The sequence below is a fragment of the Saimiri boliviensis genome, chromosome 9 (genome assembly GCF_048565385.1).
Source record: "Saimiri boliviensis isolate mSaiBol1 chromosome 9, mSaiBol1.pri, whole genome shotgun sequence".
NCBI lineage: Eukaryota > Metazoa > Chordata > Mammalia > Primates > Cebidae > Saimiri > Saimiri boliviensis.
The window spans coordinates 95606690-95630182 of record NC_133457.1 but is presented as its reverse complement, the minus strand read 5'-3'; the positions used below and the strand labels follow the sequence as shown (position 1 = coordinate 95630182).

Here is a 23493-nt window from a genome sequence, read left to right as displayed (position 1 = left end):
AGCTACTCAGGAGGCTGATGTGTAAGGCTTGAGCCTGGGAGGTCAAGGCTGCAGTGAGCTGTGCACTCCAGCCTGTGTGACAGAGCAAGACCCTGTCTAAGAAAGAAAAAAAGTCTACAATATCAACTTCAACAGCTGATCGATAAAACAACTAGACATAAAATCCACAAGGATGTAGAAGAATTTTAAAATACCGTAAAATGAGTCAGGCACAGTGGCTCATATCTGTAATCCCAGCACTTTGGGAGACCGAGGCAGGAGGATCATGAGGTCAGGAGTTTGAGACCAGCCTGGCTAACATGGTGAAACCCCATCTCTACTAAAAATACAAAAAATTAGCTGAGTGTGGTGGCACGCGCCTGTAATCGCAGCTACTTGGGAGACTGAGTCAGGAGAATCACTTAAACCCCGGAGGTGGAGGTTGCAGTGAGCTGAGATCATGCCACTGCACTCCAGCCTGGGTGACAGAACGAGACTCTGTCTCAAAAACGAAAACAAACAAACAAACAAAACCATAATAAAGCAACAGGATCTAATAGACATTTATAAAACATTCCACCCAACAACAACAGAATACACTCCTTGGTGTTTACGTCAAAGAAATGAAAGCGTTTTTCTCTACAACTCCTGGCCAGGGATATTAATGGTAGTGTTATTTACAATAGCCCAGAAGTGTAAGTAACCAAAATGTCATTTAATAGGTGAATGACTAACATAGAGTGGTACATCCATACAATGGAATACTTCTCAGCAGTAAAAAAAAAAATGAATTATTGATACATGCAATAGCTTATATAGATTATAAGAGCATTATGCTGAGTGAGAAAAAAGACAATCTCAAAGGGTCACATAGTGTATGGCTATATTCATATAGCATTCTCTAAAAAATTATGAAATGTAGAACAAATTAGTGCTTAACAGAAATAATGAATAATTAGGGGAGGGAGGGAAGTATGGCAATAAGACAATAAGAAAGGGAGATCTTTTCATGATGAATAATTCTACATTTTGATTTGTTGATGGTTGAATAAGTCTAAGAAGGATCTGATAATCTAGTATTAGGTATATAGTACAGTAGTGAATTTTCAGTCTCTAGAGCAGCGCTCTCCAATGGAAGTATCTAAAAAGATGAAAGTATTCTAAATCTGCACTATCCAATATGATAGTCACTGGTCATGTGATCATAAAGCACTTGATATGTGCTCTATAATATTTTGAGCACTAAAAGTACTGAAGAACTAAATCTTTAATTTTACTTACATTTAATTAATTTAAATAGCCATTATCATGGATGCCATTATCTAGGGCTGGTGTCGCATGGGCAGTAAAACAAATTTACCAGGACAGTTATAGGTAAAGAAAGGCAGACATATTAGAGAAAGTAGGAAAATACGTTGCAAGGAAGCAGTGGACAAATCAGCAAGAGAGGAGCTGACTGCAAGAAGACAAAGGCTTGCTGGGGGTTTTATGGGGTGGTGCTTTTGCCGGAACGAGCTCTGTGCAGTACTGATAATGCCAACGTTACAGTGCACGGACTTGCATTTTTCTATCAGCTAAGGGTTTGGTGGTGCTGGACACAGGAAAAATGTGAGTTATTTGCACAGGAGGGCTATGTGCCCTAGACCATAAAGAAAGGCAGACTTATAATTTATCTGCTTTCTCTTTTTGCTTTCCCTCTATCCCACCAGCCCAATACCCGCTCCCCAATTAGGACTTCCTAGCCATGCTGCTAATAGCTACAAATTGCCTTTTTAGAACTTAGATTCAAATCCAGCTCCCACTTTTTTTTTTTCACTTTAGGTTCTGGGGTGCATGTGCAGGTCATGGAGGGTTGTTGCATAGATGTATACTATATCTGGCATTTCTCCCCATGTTATCTCTCCCCACCTTTCCCACCCCCAACTGTCCCTCCCCTAGCCACCCGCCACAACTGTCCCCACTGTGTGATGCTCCTCTCCCCAAGTCCACGTGTTCTCGTTGTTCAACACTTGCCTATGAGTGAGAACATGCAGTGTTTGGTTTTCTGTTCTCGTGTGAGTTTGATGAGAATGATGGTTTCCAGATTCATCCAAGTCCTTACAAAGGAGATGAACTCATTGTTTTTTATGGCTGCGTAGTATTCCACGGTGTGTATGTGCCACATTTTCTTTGTCCAGTCTATCATTGATGGGCATTTGGGTTGGTTCCAGGTCTTTGCTATTGTAAACTCTTTCTACTAGTGTGACTTGGAGTAAGTTTCTTATGTTTTCTGTGCCTTTGAGCATCTCATTTGTAAAATGGAGATAATAATATCTACCTCAAAATGTTGCTGTAAGGGTGAGTTTATGTAAATAAAAATACCTAAGGAGGGCGGGCACACAGAAAGTGTTATATAAGCATTAGCCATTTGTTACTGTCATTGTTGTGTTTTGTTCTATTTCTAATGTCTGGATCTTCTAATGATTCAGGCTCATGAGACTATATTTCATTCTGTTTTTATAATTTTAACCTGTAAGATTCTCATTTTAATTGGAATTTCATATTTAGGAATTCTTGGATTTCTTGGATGTATGAAGAAAACATTTACATCTGCTTCCACAAAACACCTAGCTATAGTAACGACTGATTCTTCTTATAATTATGTTTTTTACTTGATTTTTAAAATTCACATAAATAGCTTAAACTTAGATTGAAAACCCATGAGAATTTTCCTTCTCCATCCAGAGCCAAGGTTAATGTTGACAAAATACAATCCAATACAGACTATCTAATTTGTGTGTGTGTGTGTGTGTGTGTGTGTGTGTGTGGTTGTGTGTGTACACTCGTGTGTCAGAGAGAGAGAGATTTCATTCTTCCTTAGACTGAGATTGTTGCCTTTAAATCCCAGGTTTATATAAGGTTGTGAATTATATGTCTCCCCTAGAACGAGATCTTAGCTTTATACATCACACATAGCCTTCAAAATAATGCTCAACTTATGTTTCAGGGTTTGCAATCTTAGTTTTTGGCCTGTTCAGATTTTCATTTTTGATAGTTTCTCAATGCAGTAATAATTTCTTTTTTATATTTACCCATGTTTTTGGTTATTTTCACCAGATGCATTGTTCAATATATCTATTCGACTGTATTTCTATTAACAACAGTGCAGTATACATGTGTCTTATTGTCTAATATTGCTGAAATGAAATCTTTTTAAATTCAATAATAAATCTCTGTCATCTAATCAGTGAGTTTAAGCCATGTGAATGTATTATAACTACTGATGCTTAAAACTTTTTTCTGCCCTCCAGTTGTGACTTACCTATTCCTCATTTTTTTAGTTTCTGTTGGATAAATTTTATTTATTTTCTGCTAATATATTATAAAATTTATCTGTTTGCTTTATTAGAACTTTGTTCTTGCTATTAGGACCCATTCCTATGCTTGTATTTATTATTATTAACATGCAGCTTCAGAAATACAACTTTAATAAGAAGGCTTTTTGTATTTCTCCTGACTGCTCAGATGTAGCGTCTTTATTTGATGCTCCACCACCAAGTCACCTATAGGGGAAGTTCTCATTCATAGGAAGACTATAAACAATAAAACCAATCCCTTGACTAGGACTTAAGCCATGTAAAATCTGGTGGCAAAAGTAAAGAGAGGTGATCCTTGAGACCTCCGAAGTAACTGCTTTTAAATTTACATTTGTCTCCATAAAGGATTTATTCTATGCCAGTATCTGTCAGTGTAAATATATTCTTGTGTAAAACTACTGTGTGACCTGAATAATGGTCACAGGGTTCGTCCAAGCCAACTGGCTTATTTACTTAATGCATATCAATGGTTAACAGGGTTGAAATTTTTTGAAAACTGCAATCAATGATCTAAGAACAATCTAGGTAAACGTTGCTTCTTTGTGGCGACATTTTAATATTTTCAAAGACAAATCAAGCACCGCATATTCTCACTCATAGGCGGGTGTTGAACAACGAGAACACATGGACATAGGGAGGGGAGCACTACACACTGGGGTCCGTTGGGGGAAATGGGGGAGGGATGGGGGTGGGGAGGTGGGGAGAGATAGCATGAGGAGAAATGTCAGATATAGGTGAAGGGGAGGAAGGCAGCAAATCACACTGCCATGTGTGTACCTGTGCAACAATCTTGCATGTTTTTCACATGTACCCCAAAACATAAAATGCAAAAAAAAAAAAAGACAAGGTGCAATTGGTAGAAAAAAAACCCTCATGCATCTTTTTTCTAATTGTGGTAAAATATATGACGTAACATTGGTCATTCTAGTCACTTTTAGTTTTAGTTGACACATAATCATACATATTTATGGGACACAAAGTGATATTTTGATACACATATATAAGGTATAATGCTCAAATCAGGGTAATTAGCATATCCATCACCTCAAACATTTTTCATTTGTATTTGGGAACATCCAAAATCCTCTCTTCTAAAGTACACAATAAACTATAGTTAACCATATTCACCTTACAGTGCTGCAACACCAGAAGTCATTCCTCCTGTCTAGTTATAATTTTGCATTCATTAGCCAAGCTCTCTTCATCATCCCCACTTCCTAATCATTACCAGCCTCTAACATTAATATCTGCAACACTGCTCTCTACTTCCATGTGCTTAACTTTTTAGCTCTCATACATAATAGGAACATGTGGTAATCTTTCTGTGCCTGACATTTCACATAACATAATGTCCTCCAGTCTATTCATGTTGTTGCAAAGGACAGAATTTCATTATGGGTGAATAGTATTCCATTGTGTGTGTGTGTGTGTGTGTGTGTGTGTGTGTGTGTGTGTGTGTCTAATATATATATATAGGGCTAATGAATATATACATGTATAAAGAAGATATGTATATGTATAAAGAAGATACATAGTGTGTCTTCTTTATTAATCTGTTGATGGGCATTTAGGTTGATTCCGTATCTTAAAATATGGAATAGAAAAATTTTTCCTTTTGGAAAATACCCAGTAATAGGATTGCTGGCTGGTATAATGGTTCTATTTTTACTTTTCTGAGAAAACCTCACACTATTTTCCAAAATGGCTGTATTAACTTACATTTTCATCAACAATGGCATTCCCTTTTCTCTGCATCATTGCCAATATTTATTATTTTTGGCTTTTTGGTATTAGCTGTTCTAACTGGGATGAGATACTATTTCATTACAGTTTTGATTTGCATTTCCCTGATGATTAGTGATGTTGAGTATTTGGAGTTTTTTTGCTGCTGTTGTTTGAGTTTCTTGTGTATTCTAGATATCAGTTCCTTTTCAAAGGAATAATTTGCAAATATTTTACCTGTTGTGCAACAGAGTGAAGGTTATCTCTTCACTCTGTTGATTATTCCCTTTGCTGTACAGAAGCTTTTTAGTTTAATATAGTCCAATCTCTCTGTTTTTGTTGCCTGTGCTTTTGAAGTCTTTGTCATAAAAGCTTTGCCTGGACCAATGTCCCAAAATAGTTCTCATGTTTTCTTCTAGAATTTTATAGTTTCAAGTCTAACATTGAAGTCTGTGATCCATTCTGGGTTAATTTTTTATATGGTGATAGACAGGGGTCTAGTTTCATTCCTCTGCATAGGGAAATCCAGTTTTTCCAGCATAATTTATTGAAGAGGGTCTCCTTTCCCCAATGTATGTTCTTGGTGCTTTTATAAAAAGATCAGGTGATCTCAGATCACACCCAACTACATCATACCTTCCTTTCAAATGTGCAAGAAACCTACTTGAATTTCTTGTTGTCGGAGTTTTGGATTTATTTCTTGGTTTATATTGCCGTATTCATTCTTGGAGGTGAGTACATATCAATGTTGGTCTAGCTGGACAGAGAGTCAAAGTAGGGAAGCATGGATTCTTCCCACCAGAGTCTACAGCCCACAGAGTGGCATTAGGTGTGATGGGATGGAACATATTGTGTCTTTATTCCATGTTGGGTTTGAGTGGGTGACATCAAATTTCCTGTGTCTGCCTACATGACACAAAGCTCACAGTTCAGAAGACTTCATATCATCCCATCTGTTCTGTTTCCGTGCATAAGAATCCAAGTCTCTGAGGAAGGTGGCATAGTGTGCAGTTCACTGGACCAAAAACTTTGGCTACACCTCTTCCAGAAAGCCTGGCTATGGGGCTCTTCATGATCATTTCAATTCCGCTGTTCCAGAAACTCACAGGTAAACCAAAGCTTTCCAGTGGCTCACTCAAATCAACAATGGGAAGGAATATTTTCGAGAGCCCAGGGGAATTTCCTAATCCACACTAGAGGGAAACAGACCCCCAAGGATGGCTAAAGTTTATCCAACATCATCAGAAATTTCCTCTTCCTGGAGCCTTATTGCATGGTACTATCCTTAAAAAGGAGTACCCACAGAGCTAAAAAGAGGTCACAATTTCTTCTGGGAAGGATGTATTGTTATAGAAAGGAATGATTCCAGTATCTAGAGATATCTTTATATCTTTAGATATTGTTTTTACTCTGATGCTCAACTACATTTCCTTTTACTCAAGTGTGTGTGTGTGTGTTCTATTACACTAAAGTGTGTGAACAGAAAAAGAAGAAAATTTTGGAGTCAGGTTTAAGAAACATGACTTCAATATCTACTAGTTTGTCAACTTTGAGTAAGTAGTGAAGACTATGAGCCTCCGTTTCCTCATCTGTGGAGATATTGACACCTGATTAACAAAAGTTTTATTAAATGATGTAACCTATGTGAAGCTTGGCACATACTAAAAACTCAAAAATTAGTTTCCTTTCCTCTTTTAAAACCAGATTTCTTACATGTGGCCCTTATTATAAGAATATTAATGGCCTATTCCTGGCCCTCCACATTGCTAAGACCCAATAGACTGTTACCTTACTGGATAACAAGAAAGTCATTCTTGACTCTAATAGTGGTGTTAGTGGGTATCAACTCAGGAGAATAGTTTGACTCAGACATAAACACCTAGTAACAATATATTGTTCTCTGGGCATCAGAGAAGGTGCAGTAGTAAGTCATGCCCTGGGAGCATTCAGGATGGAGGCAGGTTGGCTGAGGTTCCCATGTACGGCATTGTTCCATAGCCTAAAATCAAGGATTCGGTTCCTTTATTTTCTCAAACAAGATCTTTTTTTTAAAAAAATTTATAATTAAAACTTTTATTTTAAAAGGATAGAGATTGGCATGCAGTTGTAAGATGTGATACAAGAAATCCATATACTCTTTGCCCAGTTTTCCCCAATAGTAACATCCTCCAAAACTATAGAAAAACATCATCACTAGCATATGATGCTGATATGGACATAGCCAATGTACAACACATTTCTGTCACCACAACGATCTCTTTCCATTGTTCTTTTATAGCCACACTCACCCTCCTCACACACCCACTCCCTTCTTAACACCTGGCAACCAAGGATGTTATGTAAAAGGAATCATACGGTACTTAACATTTTGAGATGAGTTTTATCAACACAGCATAATTCCCTGAAAATTGAAACAGATTGTTGAACAGTTTTTCCTTTTTGTTGCTGAGAAGTATTCTCTGGTATGTATCAACCACAGTTTGTTTGACCACATGTTGAAGGACTTCTGGGTCGCTTCCTGTTTTAAACCATTACAAAGCAGCCATAAACATTCATGTACAAAGTTTTGTGTGAACAAGTACAATTACTGAGTTGTATGGTAATTGCATGTTTAATTATTTTTTTTAGAGTCTCACTCTGTCACCTAGGCTGGAGTGCAGTGGCACGATCTGGGCTCACTGCAACCTCCACATCCCAGGTTCCAAAGATTCTCCCACCTCAGCCTCCCAAGTAGCTGGGATTGCAGGCATGCACTACCATGCCCAGCTAATTTTTTATATTATTAGTAGAGATGGGTTTTACCATGTTGGCCAGGCTGGTCTCGAATCCCTGACCTCAAGTGATCTGCTTGCCTCAGATTCCAAAGTGCTGGAATTCCAGGCATGAGCCATCTTGCCTGGCCAGCATGTCGAATTTTTAAGCAACAGCATCAACTGTTTTCCAGAGTGCCTGCACCATTTTATATGTATAAGTGTTTTTGTTTCTTCGCACACTCACCAGCATTCATTTCAGCTGTTCTGATAGGTGTGCTAGCTCCAAATAAGATCTTATATTCTTGGCAGAGGCAATCAGATGTTGAAGGGAGGCCTAAAACCTTACAGGACCTAAATATAAATGACCCAGTTAAATATGAACACTGAGATTCACCTTGTCGGAAAATCCTCTTTAAAATATATGAAGGTCTGCCTTGTGGATTCTGTTTTCCCTAAAACCAATGTGCCTTCAGTCTCAAACACTGATATTGTCCTGTTGCACCTTTCTGTGTATAGTAACCGAACAACTTAAGAAGTGCTGAGATAACCATGTACAAGGACATTGCAGGAAAATCTGCAAGTAACTGAAGTACGTGAGGTACTATGTGAAAATGGGAGAGATTCTTGCCTCAATATCAAGGAACTGGAAGCACATTAAAAAAAAAATTACAAAGCTACCTTGTCCAAAGCCAGCAACACTTGCACTGACTCTTCCTCAAGACTATGTTACAATAATAGAAAATTTCCCAACCCCGAAGACATAGTCTACATAAATCAAATACAATAGTCTAATGAACTAAGGTGATGAGATCTACATCTTCTTCCTTTTGGTTTATTGATCCTTAAAATGACCTTCGAGCATATTTTAATAAAGTGCTTTGCCAGTTTTCTGTCTCATTTTGTTCTTTAACCAGGGATAGAATACTCATTATATACCATGAAAAGAATTGACAAGAACCCAGAAATCTCCTTGAAAAGGGGATATAATAAGTACACTTTTTAAAAAATCCTATAGTGTGGAAGTCTGGAAAAAGAAACTCAGAAACATTGACATGTAATTTAGGACAGGAAAAGGTGAAGCAAATATTCAGGGGAAATTTATGAATAAGTTTAGGAATAAAGCAGTGCCTTATAATAATAAGTAGGATTTCAGTGGATAAGGTTTGGTAGGGAAGGCAATTTGAGTGAACAGAATGACATCAACTAATGGAATAAAATTGGAGAAGACAGAACGTTTTAGGAAACTATACATGCACTTTGTTTGGATGAACAACAGAGCACTCAAAGTTGAGCTATGCGGAAGTCTTATTTCCTAAGCTCCTGTGTACCAGCATTGAACCAGGAAGATAGAGATAAATAAGATTCCACTGTTGTGGAGCTGACTCTATAATGTGAAGGAAGACCTAAGTAAATAACTCCAACACGAAAGTTTTTTGGTTTTTGCTTTGTTGTTACTGTTAACATGTTCATCTTTTTGTTATTGGGGCCCTTTGGAGTTTAGGGAAGTTTTGGACCTGGGAATTCATCCAAATTGCAGTGCTTTTGTTGTCTTGATATACAAGAAGAATAATCCATGTTCATAGTCTGCTGAATTCTTAAAGATGTACCTTCTGAATATGATTAACATGGAAAGTTTCTTCAACTACATTTCACACTCAGTTTTCAGTTTTGTTTCTTATATCATTTCACTATAACAATTACAAGCATTTTAAAGATTTAGTTCATCCACTGTAACATTCACCACTAATGTGTGGCATGCATTCTCTTAATATCTCTCTTATTTAGCGTTCTAGGGATGGGATAGGGAGTATGTAAGATAAGCCTAGAATATCTTGTGGTGCCAGAAGGTAAGCAATTGCTTAAAAATCAAAGGATAGGGACATATTAAAGGGAAGTGGGAGTCAGTCTAAAAGAGCTTCAAATGACCAAATCTGGGACAATTCCCTATTCGATAAATGGTGCCGGGATAGTTGGCAAGCCACATATAGAAGAATCAAAGTGGACCCCTACCTCTCACCAGATACAAAAATTAACTCAAGATAGATTAAAGATAGAAATGTAAGTACTCAAATTATAAGAATCCTAGAAGACAAGATAGGAAACACCATTCTGGACATACGTCTTGGGAAATAATTTATGACTAAGTCCTCAAAAGCAATTGCAACAAAAATAAAAATTAGCAATGGGACCTAGTTAAACCACAGAGCTTCTGCATAGCAAAAGAAACTATTAACAGAATAAAAAGACAACATACACAATGGGAGAAAATACTCACAAACTGTGCCTCTGACAAAGGTCTAATATCAAGCATCTATAAGGAACTTGATCCAACAAGCAAAAAGCAAACAGCCCCATTAAAAAGTGCTCATAAGACACGAACAGACACCTCTAAAAAGAAGACATACAAGTGGCCAACAAATATATGAAAAAGTGTTCAGCATCACTAATCACCGGAGCAAGGCAAATCAAAATCACAATCCCTTTATACCACTTAGAGTGGCTATTACTAAAAAATCAAAAAACAGCAGATACTGGCAAGGCTGCAGAGAAAAGAGAATGCTTATACACTATCAGTGGAAACGTAAATTTGTTCAGCCACTATGGAAAGAAGTCTGGAGATTTCTCAAAGAACTTAAAACATAACTCCCATTCAATTCAGCAGTCCCACTACGGGGTATATATCCCAAAGAAAATAAATCATTCTACCAAAAAGATGTATGCATGCAGTTGTTCATCACAGCACTATTCATAACAGCAAAGACATGGAATCAACCTAGGTTCCCATCAACGGTGGATTGAATGAAGAAAATGTGCTACATGTACACAACAGAATCCCATGCTGCCATAAAAAAATAAAATCATGTCTTCTGTGGCAACATGAATGCAGCTGGAGGCCATTATCCTAAGCAAATCAACACAGGAACAGGAAACCTAATACCACATGTTCTCACTTGTAAGTGGGAGCTAAACATTGAGTACACATTGACATAAAGATGGGAACAATAGACACTGGGAACTAATAAGAGCAGGGAAGGAGGAGAGGGGAAAGGATTGGAAAACTAACTGTTGGGTACTATGCTCAGTACGTAAGTGATGGGATCAGTTGTAACCCAAATCTCAACAACACGCAGTACACCAGTGTAACAAATCTTCACATGTTCCCCTGAGCCTAAAATAAATGTTGAAATTATTTTTTTAATGGAAAGGGTAACTTCCGCCTCTACCAATATGTTTACTTTATTTATATATTCCCTATCTTACTGGTATAAAACCTGGAACATGGCAACCATTCATTTATGTTTGAAGTATTTAAAAAACGAGTGACTACATCAATAAATGAACCCAGAGGAAAGCACAGGACTTTATTATGTGGGGAATCAAGTTCACGGAAGGACGAGGAGAAATCTTTTGCTGCGGCCCGCTGGATTAGACAGCACTTTTTATTAGGAAGAGTGGAGGCCAGTGAGACAAGGGCTTGATTTAGGATTAGACTGTGAAAATGGTGACGGTGGGTAAAATGGCATAATCCTGATAGATGGTCGGCTTCTCACCAGAATGTGTATGTGGCTTCTTAACTGGCACATGTTTTTTGTTTTCTTCATAATTAACACAACATAATTTCCCACTTAGACATCCTATTTCATAGATTTCTCCTACTTTGCATTTCTTTCTGCAGTAGCCTGTTATATTATTGAAGCATTTTTTGAGTCTTGCCCCATCTGTGCATAGGAAACAACATTGAACCAAGGTTAGTACATGAGAGAGAGAGAGAGAGAGCAGAAGAGGTAGACACATGATTCCCCGCAAGTTGTGGCCTCCTGTGTTCCCAAGTGAACATTATTCCAACAAAAGGAAACTCAGAGGCCCCTCCTTGAAAAGTATCCCAAATTAAGGACCTTCAAAATCCCAGGCTCTCAGCCAACGTCTAGTTGCCTCTGAAAACATTAGAACTGGTATGACAAAAGAGAAGAGAGAGCTCAATTCCTGGTTATCAACCAGAGCCCTGGCAAAGCTGACTCCCTCCAGCAAGCTCCAAAGTCAGTACTCTCTCAGCTCCACCTCAGTCTCATGTCCCCAGAGACCACTAACATGTCACCTTTGGCACAACTCAGAGCCAAAACAACTTTTGAAAAAGCATCACAAACAAGACTTTGTAACTTAATTGGGTTTTACACTCACTGATATAGGCAGCAGAAATTTCCCTTTGACAAGATCTCATGGGTCTTAGCAACAGGTGCTATTGAGAACTATTTTCCTGCCGGGCGCGGTGGCTCCAGCCTGTGATCCCAGCACTTTGGGAGGCCGAGGCGGGTGGATCACGAGGTCAAGAGATCGAGACCATCCTGGTCAACATGGTGAAAACCCGTCTCTACTAAAAACACAAAAAATTAGTTGGGCATGGTGGCACGTGCTTGTAATCTGAGCTACTCAGGAGGCTGAAGCAGGAGACTTGCCTGAACCCAGGAGGCGGAGGTTGCGGTGAGCCGAGATCGCGCCATTGCACTCCAGCCTGGGTAACAAGAGCGAAACTCCGTCTCAAAAAAAAAAAAAAAAAAAAAAAGAAAAAAAAAAAAAAGAAAAAGAACTATTTTCCTTGATCTGGCTCCTTCTGTCTGTCATTTGTCACACTCTCCTTGATCTCGGATAAATGGGTTGCCCAGGGATCAAATTCAATTCAATGAATTTGGCTCTAGAGAGTTACACCATCACCTACTCAGAGTAAGGCTTTGAGATTCTAAGTTTCTTGTTTCTAATCCTTATTTGCCCCTCTACCCCAAATTTGAACAAGCCCAACGAATTAAGATGGAGAACAGAGACATATTCTCCCTATCCTAAACTTCAGAATCAGGGAACATCTTTGAGGGTTAGAGGAGTAATATTTTGGGGCCACAAAAATATAATATGCCTTCTTCCTAGGAAGAGAGAAGAGAACTCTCGCTGACAGAGCTTCTACTGTGAACTTTGTACTTCATGCTTGTAAGCTCACGTAATCTATACATCAAACAGAATCGTGAAATATAGTCATTATACTCCTTGACAGAGGAGAAAATTGAGATTAAAAGGGAATAACGTGCTCAATTCATACAACAAGTCAATGATGAAGACATCTTTTAACCTCACATTGACATGACTCCAAAATGTGTGCTGCTCTAATTACTGTTGTAATACAGGCTGAAAATGAATTTGAATGGAAAAGGGGATGGCCAGGCTCTCAGGTGAAAACTGTGTCCAGCATTTTAAAGATAATTCTAGATGCTGAGTTCATGGATACCTTTGAAGAGGACTCCCGAGAGTACAGTATAGCCTCGACCTCCTCCAACCTCCCTGGGTGCTCTCTTCTAAGGCACAGTCTCAAGCAAGGCAACCAGGAGAACGGGTATTTTTTTTTTTAAATGATTTTGGCCAAATAGAAATAATATTGAAAGTCCTGTTCCCACTCTTATAAACAGTCATTTTTCTTAGGATGTTATGGTACGTTTGGACAAGTTACCTGTGGGTACCTCAAACAGCAGAATAATGAGAACCAGAAACAGCTTCATGTTTACAGACTTCCCAAGAGAAAGAGGCAGCAAAATTTTGTCCAGTGGTCTGTGTCCCACAGGTCTTTCAAGATCCAGAGTTTTGAGTGCTATTAGAGCTCTGAGCTCTCATTTTAACCCACATCGACAGACAGGAAATCCAAGTTCACCCCACCAACACACACACCTACATCCCCAAATATGGAGCTCACAGTCACAGAATGTTCCACCCTGTCATCCTTCCTCCCCCTTCCTCAGGACATGTGCTCCTAGAGAGCAGGAACTATGACTTTCCATCTGGACTTTCACCCCATTTGGGTCAAAGTTGGTTGGTCATGTGCCCTGCTTTGTGTGGGATAATCCTATCTTATTCCTATTGTTCCAATAGTCCATCCGGCTAGTGCTGCCTCTCACAAAAGAAACCCAGTTTGAAAGATAAATTAAGTCATTAGTCAAGATAGACACAGAAGCACATTCAATAACAATTTTTTTTAATGTATAAAGCTTCTAGATAGTCATTCTAGGAGTAAGATTTCTTTTAGGTTAGGCTAGATAAATTGATATTGAGAGTTTCCTGTAAAGACTTGTCCATCTAGTAGAGCAAAATTCAACAACTGAAAATTCTTCAGAAGATCAAATATCCTTAGCACACCATTCAACTTACTATAAACTAGTCTCTGCTCTCCTTTCCTGGGACATTTTATGAAACCACTTATGTTTCTGCCAAACTAGTAGGTACATCTTCCTGAACTTTTACTTCCTTAATCTGTTTCTTTTCACATTTAAATCCCTCTTTACAAATTATATTAGACTCCCTATCCCCTCCATATAACTGGTCCTAGTAAACTCCTAATTTTCCTTCAAAACCAAGTTCAATCATCTCTACATATGTTTAAGTTTCCCTGACCCAACCAGGGAATGTTCCACTAAGGGAGTTAGTTCCATTTCTAAATAAATTAAATAGCGATAACCCAAGATTTACATGAATATGAGTCCAACTATGCAGGAAATAATTTATTTGCCACCTTAGTGCCCAATAAGAACTAAGAAGTTGGACTCCAGATTAGTGTAGGGTTTCTTTTAGCTTTTTGTAACTAGAATCAAGAATAATGAGATGTTTCATTGTTCTAAACCTTTACTTCAGCCAAGTATGGTGGTCTGGAAGCTTCTCAGCCCCACTCCCACTGTCTCCATGTTCAAGACCATGAAAGAAAAGGAAATTTCCTCTCCAAGTAGATGTCCATCTTCTACACCATTTTTTCCCACATCTGACAGATACACTCTAGCAGAACTCCAGTAGCATATTTCACTCGGGGTACAAAGGTGTATTTGTCAGCACCAAGTCCTAATGATGATTTTCATCAAATTCTAAATTGTTTCTTTCCAAATCTCAAAACCTCCCAGAAAATCCTTCTTGTCTTTTAAGGCTCAGATTAAGTAAGACCTCTGTGATGTTTTCCTAACTCCTCTGATAGACTTAATTCCTATTTTGAACCCCTACAGCTCTTACCATTTGTATCTGTATCACTAATCACATTCGTGTGTATGTGTGTGTGTGCGTGAGTGAATTTTTTTAACTTTTATTTTAGGTTCAGGAGAACATGTGCGGGTTAGTTATATGGTAAATTGTATGTCACAGGGGTTTCGTGTAAAGGTTATTTCATCACCCAGGTAATAATCATAGTACCTAACAGGTAGTTTTTCAATCCTCACGCTCCTCCCACCTCAAGTAGGCCCTGGTATTTGTTGTTTCCATCTTTGTGTTCTTGTGGACTCAGTGTTTAGCTCCCACTTATAAGTGAGAACACACAGTATTTGTTTTTTCTGTTCCTGTGTTAATTTGCTTAGGATATAGGCCTCCAGCTCCATCCATGTCCCTGCAAAGGAAATGATCTCATTTTTTATGGCTGTGTAGTATTCCATGGTGTATACATACCACATTTTATTTATCTGGTGTACAACTGTTGAGCATTAGGCTGATTCCATGTCTTTGCTACTGTGAATAGTGCTGCAATGAATATACGTGTGCATGTGTCTTTTTTGATGTAGGCACTTACAGCTGTAAAATTCCCTCTTAATGCTGCTTTTACTGTATCTCATAGGTTTTGATATAATGTGTTTCCATTTTCATTTGTTTCAAGAAAAATTTTTTAATTTCCTACTAGTCATTCAGGAACATATCGTTTAGTTTTTATTTACTTGTATGGTTTCCAAATTCCTTTTGTTATTGATTTCTAGTTATATTCCACTGTAGTCAGAGAAGATCCTTGATATTATTTTTAAATGTTTTAAGATGTGTTTTGTGATAACAGCATATGGTCTATCCTTGAGAATGATCCATATGCTGAGGAAAAGAATGTGTATTTTGCAGCCATTGGATGAAATGTTCTATAAATATCTATCGGGTTCATTTGATCTATAGTGCAATTACATCTGAAGTTTCTTGGTTGATTTTATCTCTCTGGAAGATCTCTTCAACACTGAAAGTAGAGTGTTGAAATCTCCAAATATTACTGTATTTGGGTCTATCTCTCTCTTTACAGCTCTAATAATATTTGCTTTATATATCTGGGTTCTCTAGTATTGGATACACATATATTTAAAATTGTTACATCTTCCTGCTGAATTAACCATTTTGTTATTATATAGTGGCCTTATTTGTCTCTTCTTATAATTTTTTCTTGAAATCTATTTTGTCTAAGTATAGCTACTGCTCTTTTTTGGTTTTCATTGGAATGGAACATATTTTTGCAACCCTTTATTTTCAGCTTATGTCTGTCTTCATAGGTGGAGTGTATTTCTTATAGTCAACAGATCAATCAGTCTTGTTTTTTCAACCATTCAGTCACTGTATATCTTTTGTTTGGCGAGTTTAGTCTATTTACATTCAATGTTATTATTTGTAAGTAAAGACTTACTCCTGCCATTTTGTTCATTGTTTTTTGGTCTTCTCTTTTTTTCTTTTCTTCCTGTCTTCTTTAGTGAAGGTGATTTTCTCTGGTGGTATGATTTACTTTCTTTCATTTTTTGTCTATCCAGTGTATGTTTTTTTGGTTTGAGGTTACCATGAATCTTGCAAATACTATCTTATAACCTATTATTTTAAGCTGATAATAACCCTGTTTACATAAACAAGCAAAAAGAAAACACATAATAAAAACTCTATGCCTTAACTTCATCCCTCTGCTTTTTAACTTTTCATTGTTTCTATTTATATCTTATTTTGCTGTAATGTTTTGAAAAGTTGTTGCAGTTATTTTTGGTTGACTTTTTAGTCTTTCTATCTAGGATTAAAGTAGTTCACACATCACAGTTATGTGTTATAATATTCTGTGTTTTTCTGTATACTTACTATTACCAGTGAGTTTTCTACCTTCTGGTGATTCCTTATTGCTCACTAACATCCTTTTCTTTCTGATGGAAGTACTCCCTTTAGCATTTCTTATAGGAAATGTCTGGTGTTTATGAAATCCTTCAGCTTTTGTTTCTCTTTGAAAGTTTATTTTTCTTTCATGTTTGAAGGACATTTTCACTAGATACACTATTCTAGGGTAAAAATTTTTTTTCCTTCAGCACTTTAAATATGTAATGCCACTTTCTCTTTCCCTGTAAACTTTTCACTGAAAAGTTTGCTGCCAGACATATGAACCTTTATTGTATGTTTTTGTTTATTTTCTCTTGCTACTTTTAGTATTCTTTACCCTTGATCTTTGAGAATTTGATTACTAAATGCCTTAGGGTAGTCTTCTTTGGGTTAAATCTGCTTGGTGTTCGATAATCTTGTACTTGGATGTTGATATATTTCTCTAGGTTTGGAAAGTTCTCTGTTATTATCTCTTTGGGTAAACTTTCTACACATATGTCTCTCTCTACCTCCTCTTTATGGCAATAACACTTAGATTTACCATTTTGAGACTATTTTCTAGATCCTGTAGGCATACTTCATTGTGTTAACTCTTTTTTTCATCTCCTCTGTGTATTTTCAAACAGCCTGTCTTCAAGCTCATTAACTCTTTCTTCTCCCTGATCAATTCTGCTATTAAAAGACTCTGATCCATTCTTCAGTATGCAAATTGCATTTTTCAACTCCAGAATTTCTGCTTGATTCTTTTTAATTAGTTAAATCTGTTAAATTAATCTCATAGAATTCTGAATTCCTTCACTGTGTTACCTTGAATTTCTTTGGGTTTCTTCAACACAGCTATTTTGAATTATCTGTCAGAAAAGTCATATTTCTGTTTCTCTGGGAATTGCTCCTGGTGTCTTATTTAGTCCATTTGGTGAGGACATACTTTCCTGGATGGTGTTGCTGCTAGTAGATGTTCTTCAGTGTCTGGGCATTTAACACTTAGGTATTTATTGCAGCCTTCACTGTCTGAGCTTATTTTTACCTGTCCTTCTTGGGAAGTCTTTCCAAATATTCAAAAGGTCTTGAGTGTTGTGATTAAAGCTATAACTGCTTTAGGGGACACCCCAAATCCAGTAATACTGTGATTCTTGCAGACTCTTAGAGATACCACCTTGATGGTCTTAGACAAGATCTGAGAAAATTCTCTGGATTACCAGGCAGGGGCTCTTGTTCTCTTCCCTTACTTTCTCCCAAACAAAGTCGTTCTCTCTCTTTCTCTCTCTCTCTCTGTCTATCTGTTCTGAGCCACCTAAACCTGAGGATGGAGTGACACAAGCATCCCTGTGGCCACCAGAACTTTGACTGCACTGGGTCAGACTTGGAGCCAACACAGTACTAGATCTTACCCAAGACCTGCTGCAACCACTGCCTGGCTACTCCTCAAGGTCCTGGGGCTCTACAATCAGCAAATGGTAAAGCCAATCAGGACTGTGTCATTCCTTTTAAGGCAGAAGGTCTCCCAGGCCCCAGGTGGGTATGGAGGTTCCCATGGGGAGTCAGGGACTAGAGTCATAAGCCTTAGAAATCTCCCTAGTATTCTATTGTGCTACAGCTGAGCTTGTACTTAAACCACAAGACTTAGTCCTTCCCACTCTTTCCTCTCCTTTCCAAAAGCAGAGGAGCCTTACCTCATGGCCACCAAAACCACAGGCCACAAGGAATACTGCCAGACTACTGCCCATTTCCTTAAGGCCCAAGGGTTCTTAAGTCAGCTTGTGGTGAATACTACCTGGTCTGGGACTAACCCTTCAAGGAAATGGGCTCCCCTCTGGCCCATGACAGGTCCAGAAATGTTCAAGGGTCAAGTCCTAGAATCAAGGACCCCGAGAGCCCACTTGATGCTCTACCCCCTTGTGGTCAAGCTGGTCCCTAAGGCGTAAGACAAAGTTCTCTTTATTTTTTCACTGCTTTCATCAAGCAGAAAGAGTTTTGCCCTATAGCCACCACAGCTGGGGATGTGTTGAGTCACCTGAAGCCAGAAAGTCTCATAGGTTCACCCAAAGCCATCCACGTGGAACCTGGTTATCATTGCTAGTTATTCAGGACACAGGGGCTCTTTAGTTAGCAGGTATATGTGCTGCCAGCACTGGGTCCTTCCCTTCAAGGCAGTGGGGTCCCTTCTGACCCAGGGTGTGTCTAGGGATGTTTTTCGGGAGCTATAGCCTGGAAGGGGGTCTCACAACTCTCTGGTGCCTGATCCTGCTGTGGCTGAGCTGGTATCCAAGATGCAAGACAATGTCCTTCCTACCCTTCTCTCTCTTCTCCTCAAGTGGAGGAAAATGGTCTCTTTTGGAGCTGTGAGTTGTGCAGCCTGGGGTTAGAGGACGATGATGTTAGAACTCCCTTAGCTGCCCCAACTACTGTTTTAGTAGGTCGTGTGCCCCACAGTCCGCTGTCTCTAGGCCCAGTTCAACACTAGGACTCACCTAAGAGTTGCAGTCCTTGTGGTTTCAATTGCCTTTCAAGTTTACTTAAAGACCCAAAGCCCTTTAGCCCATAGTGGAAAGGTTTGCAGGTACTCGAGTTCCAACCACTGGGATCAGCAATTCCCCTCTGGTTAGGGCTGGTTGAAACACTTTCTCTGTGGTTGGGACTCAGCTGCGTTTGGTCCAATTTTCCTTTCTGCTCTAAGTGGGCAGCACTGAGTTCACTGCCTCACAATTTCTGAGTTCTCCCTCTCTCCCCCAGCACCCAGAGATTCTCTTTGCATGCTGCTACTGACAGGGAAGTGGGAATGGGAGTACAGGGTGGCAGCTGCGATTGAGGACTGTGTTTCCTATTTGTGCAGTGCCTCTTTCAATGACAGGAACTGAAAATCAAGTACTATGCATGCTCATTCTCATGAAGGTGTTTTTTTGTAGATAGTTGTCAAATTGGTGCCTTTGCACAGGGGAGGGAGGATGATCAGTGGAGCCTTCTATTCAAGCATCTTGCTCTGCCTCTTTTTTCCATAAATAATTTTTGGAAGTCGAGTATGTTTCAGGAATTCTTTCAGGTCCTGAAAATTAGACATGCATTCATGGAGCATACATTCAAAAGTGGGGAGCAGATAAAAAAATCATATGAATAAATATATAATATGTCAGATGGTGATAGGGCTCTGAAGCAAAACAAGGGTGGCTCATGCCTGTAATCCCAGCTCTTTGGGAGGCCGAGGTGGGTGGATCACCTGAGGTCAAAAGTTCAAGACCAGCCTGGCCAACATGGTGAAACCCCATCTTTATAAAAATACAAAACTTAGCTGGGCATGATGGCGGGTGCCTGTAATCCCACCTACTTGGGAGGCTGAAGTGGAAGAATCACTTGAGCTGGGGAGGTGGAAGTTGCACTGAGCTGAGATTGTGCCATTGCACTCCAGCCTTGGTGACAAAGTGAGACTCTGTCTTAAAAAAAATAAAATAAATAAAATAGAAAGAAAGAAGATGAGAAGTCCTGAGCAAAAAAAGAGTACAGTTTTAGATGAGGTATTTGTGAAAAGACTCCTTGAGCCAGTGACATTTCAGGAAGGATATAAAAGTTATCTGGGGCAAGAGAGGGTCAGGCAATGAGAAGAGCAAGTGAGGCGGGACCGTGCCAGTGTGTTCAAGAAACAACAAGAAGAACACATGGATAGAGTGAAGCAATGAGGAAAGAGAAAAAGGAGATTATGTCAGAAAAGTAATGGGGGTGCACATTTAGGGGCCATAGTAAAAAGTTAGACTTTTCCTCTAAGATGGAGGTTATTGGACAGTGCTGACATGATCTGATATAGTTTCAAAAGACACCTCTGGCTTCTGTGTTCAAAATAGACTGAGAGGAAGAAAAAGCATAAAAGTGGAAAACCTGTTGCATGGGCATCACAAAATCTAAATGACAGCTGATAGGGTTTAGATGAAGTGCAGCAGAGAAAAGGGTGGGAAATGGTCAGACCCTATGTAGCTATTGAAAATACAGCTGCTTGTAGATTGAAGAGAAGGGAAGAAGTCAAGATAACTTTTAGTCTGAGTAACTGAAAGAATAAAGCTGCCACTGACAGAGATGGATAGGACTGGAGAAAGTTCAGGCTGGTCCTTTTGCTTGAGGGAGGATGAAAATCTTTGCTTAGGATATGTTCACTTTGAAGTGCTATAGACATCTAAGTGGAATTGCCTTGCAAATAGGAGATTTTGAGCCATAAGACTGAATGGGATTGTCAAGGCTTTGACTGCAGAAAAGTGTCTAATGCCTGAGACCTCGGACTCCCAATACTGATAAGTAAGAAGCAGCAAAGGACACTGAGAAGCTTCATTCCAGTGAGGCAGGAGGAAAACCAAGAGAGCATGATGCTCTGGGAGCTTAATTGAATTAAGTTTGTTAAGGAGGATAAAGCATCAAATGATGCCGATACATCGAGATGAGGCATAAGAATTTATCAGTGGCCTACCAGAATCCACTTGGTCTCAACTCATTTCCCAGCTCCATGACCTCTTACCACGTGCCGAGTAGATGACAAATGCATTTCAAATGCATTACTTACTTTAATCATCACAGGAAGCAGAAATTAATATGTCTCAATTTTTTAAATTGGAAAACTACAATTTAGGGAGCTAATAATGTGCCCAATGTCACACAGCCAACAAGAAATTAATTGGGATCAACACAAGTCTGCATGAACCTAAAATTAAAGGCCTTCGCCACTATGCTAAGCTGCCTCTGCAGCTGCCTTCCATGAGTCAATCCTAGGGGGACTGAAGACAAAGTGTTCAAATAAAAGATGTTGCTTTACTCAGAAAATGTACTGGCCATGTGCTTGGCTGGACATCCTTCCACAACCTACCTCTTTATATTTTATTCATCATTTAGAGGGCATCCTGTATTGAGAGAATTCATATTTCTTATTTCTGAAGATGACATTATTACATCCTGGAAGAAGTATTGATTGCCCACTTCAGTATATTCCTAAGTCTTTTTGTTCCTCTGTGTCAATTCTTTAATGTCAGACAGCCTTTATGCAATCTTGGACTGGGTACAAGAAGCACACAATCTCCTCGTTTTCAAAGCCCTTCATAGCTAAGCAATAGAGTTTCTCTTGAGTAAGCTGGAACAGATAATGAAATGTTGCTTTTTAGATGTGGTCAGTTAAAAAAAAAAATCACCTCTCAACATTTGTTACTGTACCTCCGGTTGTGATCAATGATACAAATTGCTTTTAATATCTTACTTATAAATAGACTTTAAGTATGTTTCCTTTCTGAGAAATGTTCTCTGAATTCTACTTAAGATGTTATCTTTCCAAACTGCTGGACAGGCTGAATCCAGGCAAGAAATGGGATTGCCAATTCCCTTGTAGGAAGACTTGGTGGGTGAGTTGAAGCAAGATTCTTTCGCCATTCTTTGTTTAGAGGTGAGAGGAAGGTTAACTAGCATTTTATGCTATAAAAATCAGATACAAAGATAAGCAAAAAGAATAAAACAGAAGCCACTCATTATTATTTCAGCTCTCTGTTTACACTTTAATGTTTAGCCTTCTAACTATGCTTCCCCAAAGTAATTTCTTTTCACAACTGGGTAAGAGATAAGATGGAGCAAAGTAAGCTTGCTTGCTTTTCATCCACTCAGTTTAAAATAGTCTTCTAGTTGACACTCCATGATACATGCACACTCATGCACACACAAAAGGCTGCACTCATCCCTCAACCTCAAGAAAAAGACCTGTTGACAAAATAGACATACACCAATTCAGAGGAACCTATGTCAGCTGTCCCTACTAATCTACTTTTATGCCTAAAGAGATCAACAGGCAATTTCAGGAAAATAAACAACATTTAAAAGAATTTAGATAAACAATAGAAATGAATGAACTTAAAGGAAAAGAAGCTAATACCAAGGACAGAAGAGAATTATTTAAAACGATGGGTGACAGAGTTAACTAAAATGCATAACCTCTTCATAACAAAATGCATTCAGGAGAAGGTACAAATTAGTACAAGATTAAAAGACAATCAGAGAAGAACAAAAATTCTATGTGCATTATACCATTAAAATATTGCTATCCATAATATATATAAATAATAGCTGCAAATCAAGAACAGGACTGACCTAGAGGAAAATAGGCAAACAATATTATAGCAGCAAAATATGTAAGCACTTTGTAAGAAGGTTGATATAGATTCAGAAATATGGTATTCCCTTTAAGAGAGTCTGCTTTTAATTCATAAATTGTCTTATAAACTAGTTTTATTAGATTAATATTAAAGGACCCATTACTGGGTATATACCCAGAAGACTATAAATCAATCTATTATAAAGATGCACACATGAGAATGTTCATTGCAGTATTATTCACAATAGCAAAGACATGGAATCAACCTAAATCCTCATCAATGACGGGCTGGATAAAGAAAATGTGGTACGTATACACCATGGAATACTGTGCAGCCAGAAAAAAGAACAAGATCATGTCTTTTGTAGAAATATGGTTGGAACTGGAGGCCATTATCCTTAGCAAACTAACATAGGAACAGAAAACCAAATACCACATGCTCTCACTTATAAACGAGAGCTAATATCTTACTATATCTAAATGATGAGAACTTATGAACACAAAAAAGGAAACAACAGACACCGGGGTCTCCTTGAGGCTGGAGGGTGGGAGGAGGGAGAGGAGCAGAAAAGATAAATCTCCATGACACAAGTTTACCTATGTAACAAACCTTCATACATACTCCCAAACCTAAAATAAAAGTCAAAAACAACAACAACAACAAAGGACCCAATTAGAATTGCAATTTGCTATT

The 23493-nt window shown here is 38.4% G+C and overlaps 2 protein-coding genes across 2 annotated transcripts; one reads left to right on the top strand and one right to left on the bottom strand.

The window, feature by feature from the left end:
* Nucleotides 1-6116: 6116 nt before the first annotated feature.
* DEFB127 (defensin beta 127) lies at nt 6117-8583 on the top strand. Its single transcript, XM_003941003.4, is given in 4 exon segments — nt 6117-6165; nt 8327-8386; nt 8389-8465; nt 8467-8583. Coding segments are annotated over 4 exon segments (303 nt in total).
* Nucleotides 8584-11263: 2680 nt separating this feature from the next.
* On the bottom strand, nt 11264-13435 carry DEFB128 (defensin beta 128). The gene is made up of 2 exons (XM_003941004.4): nt 13302-13435; nt 11264-11529 (listed from the first exon to the last, which is right to left on the bottom strand). Exons 1-2 carry the CDS (start codon nt 13348-13350, stop codon nt 11297-11299), a joined length of 282 nt encoding a protein of 93 aa, XP_003941053.1. The 5' UTR covers nt 13351-13435; the 3' UTR covers nt 11264-11296.
* Nucleotides 13436-23493: the final 10058 nt, after the last annotated feature.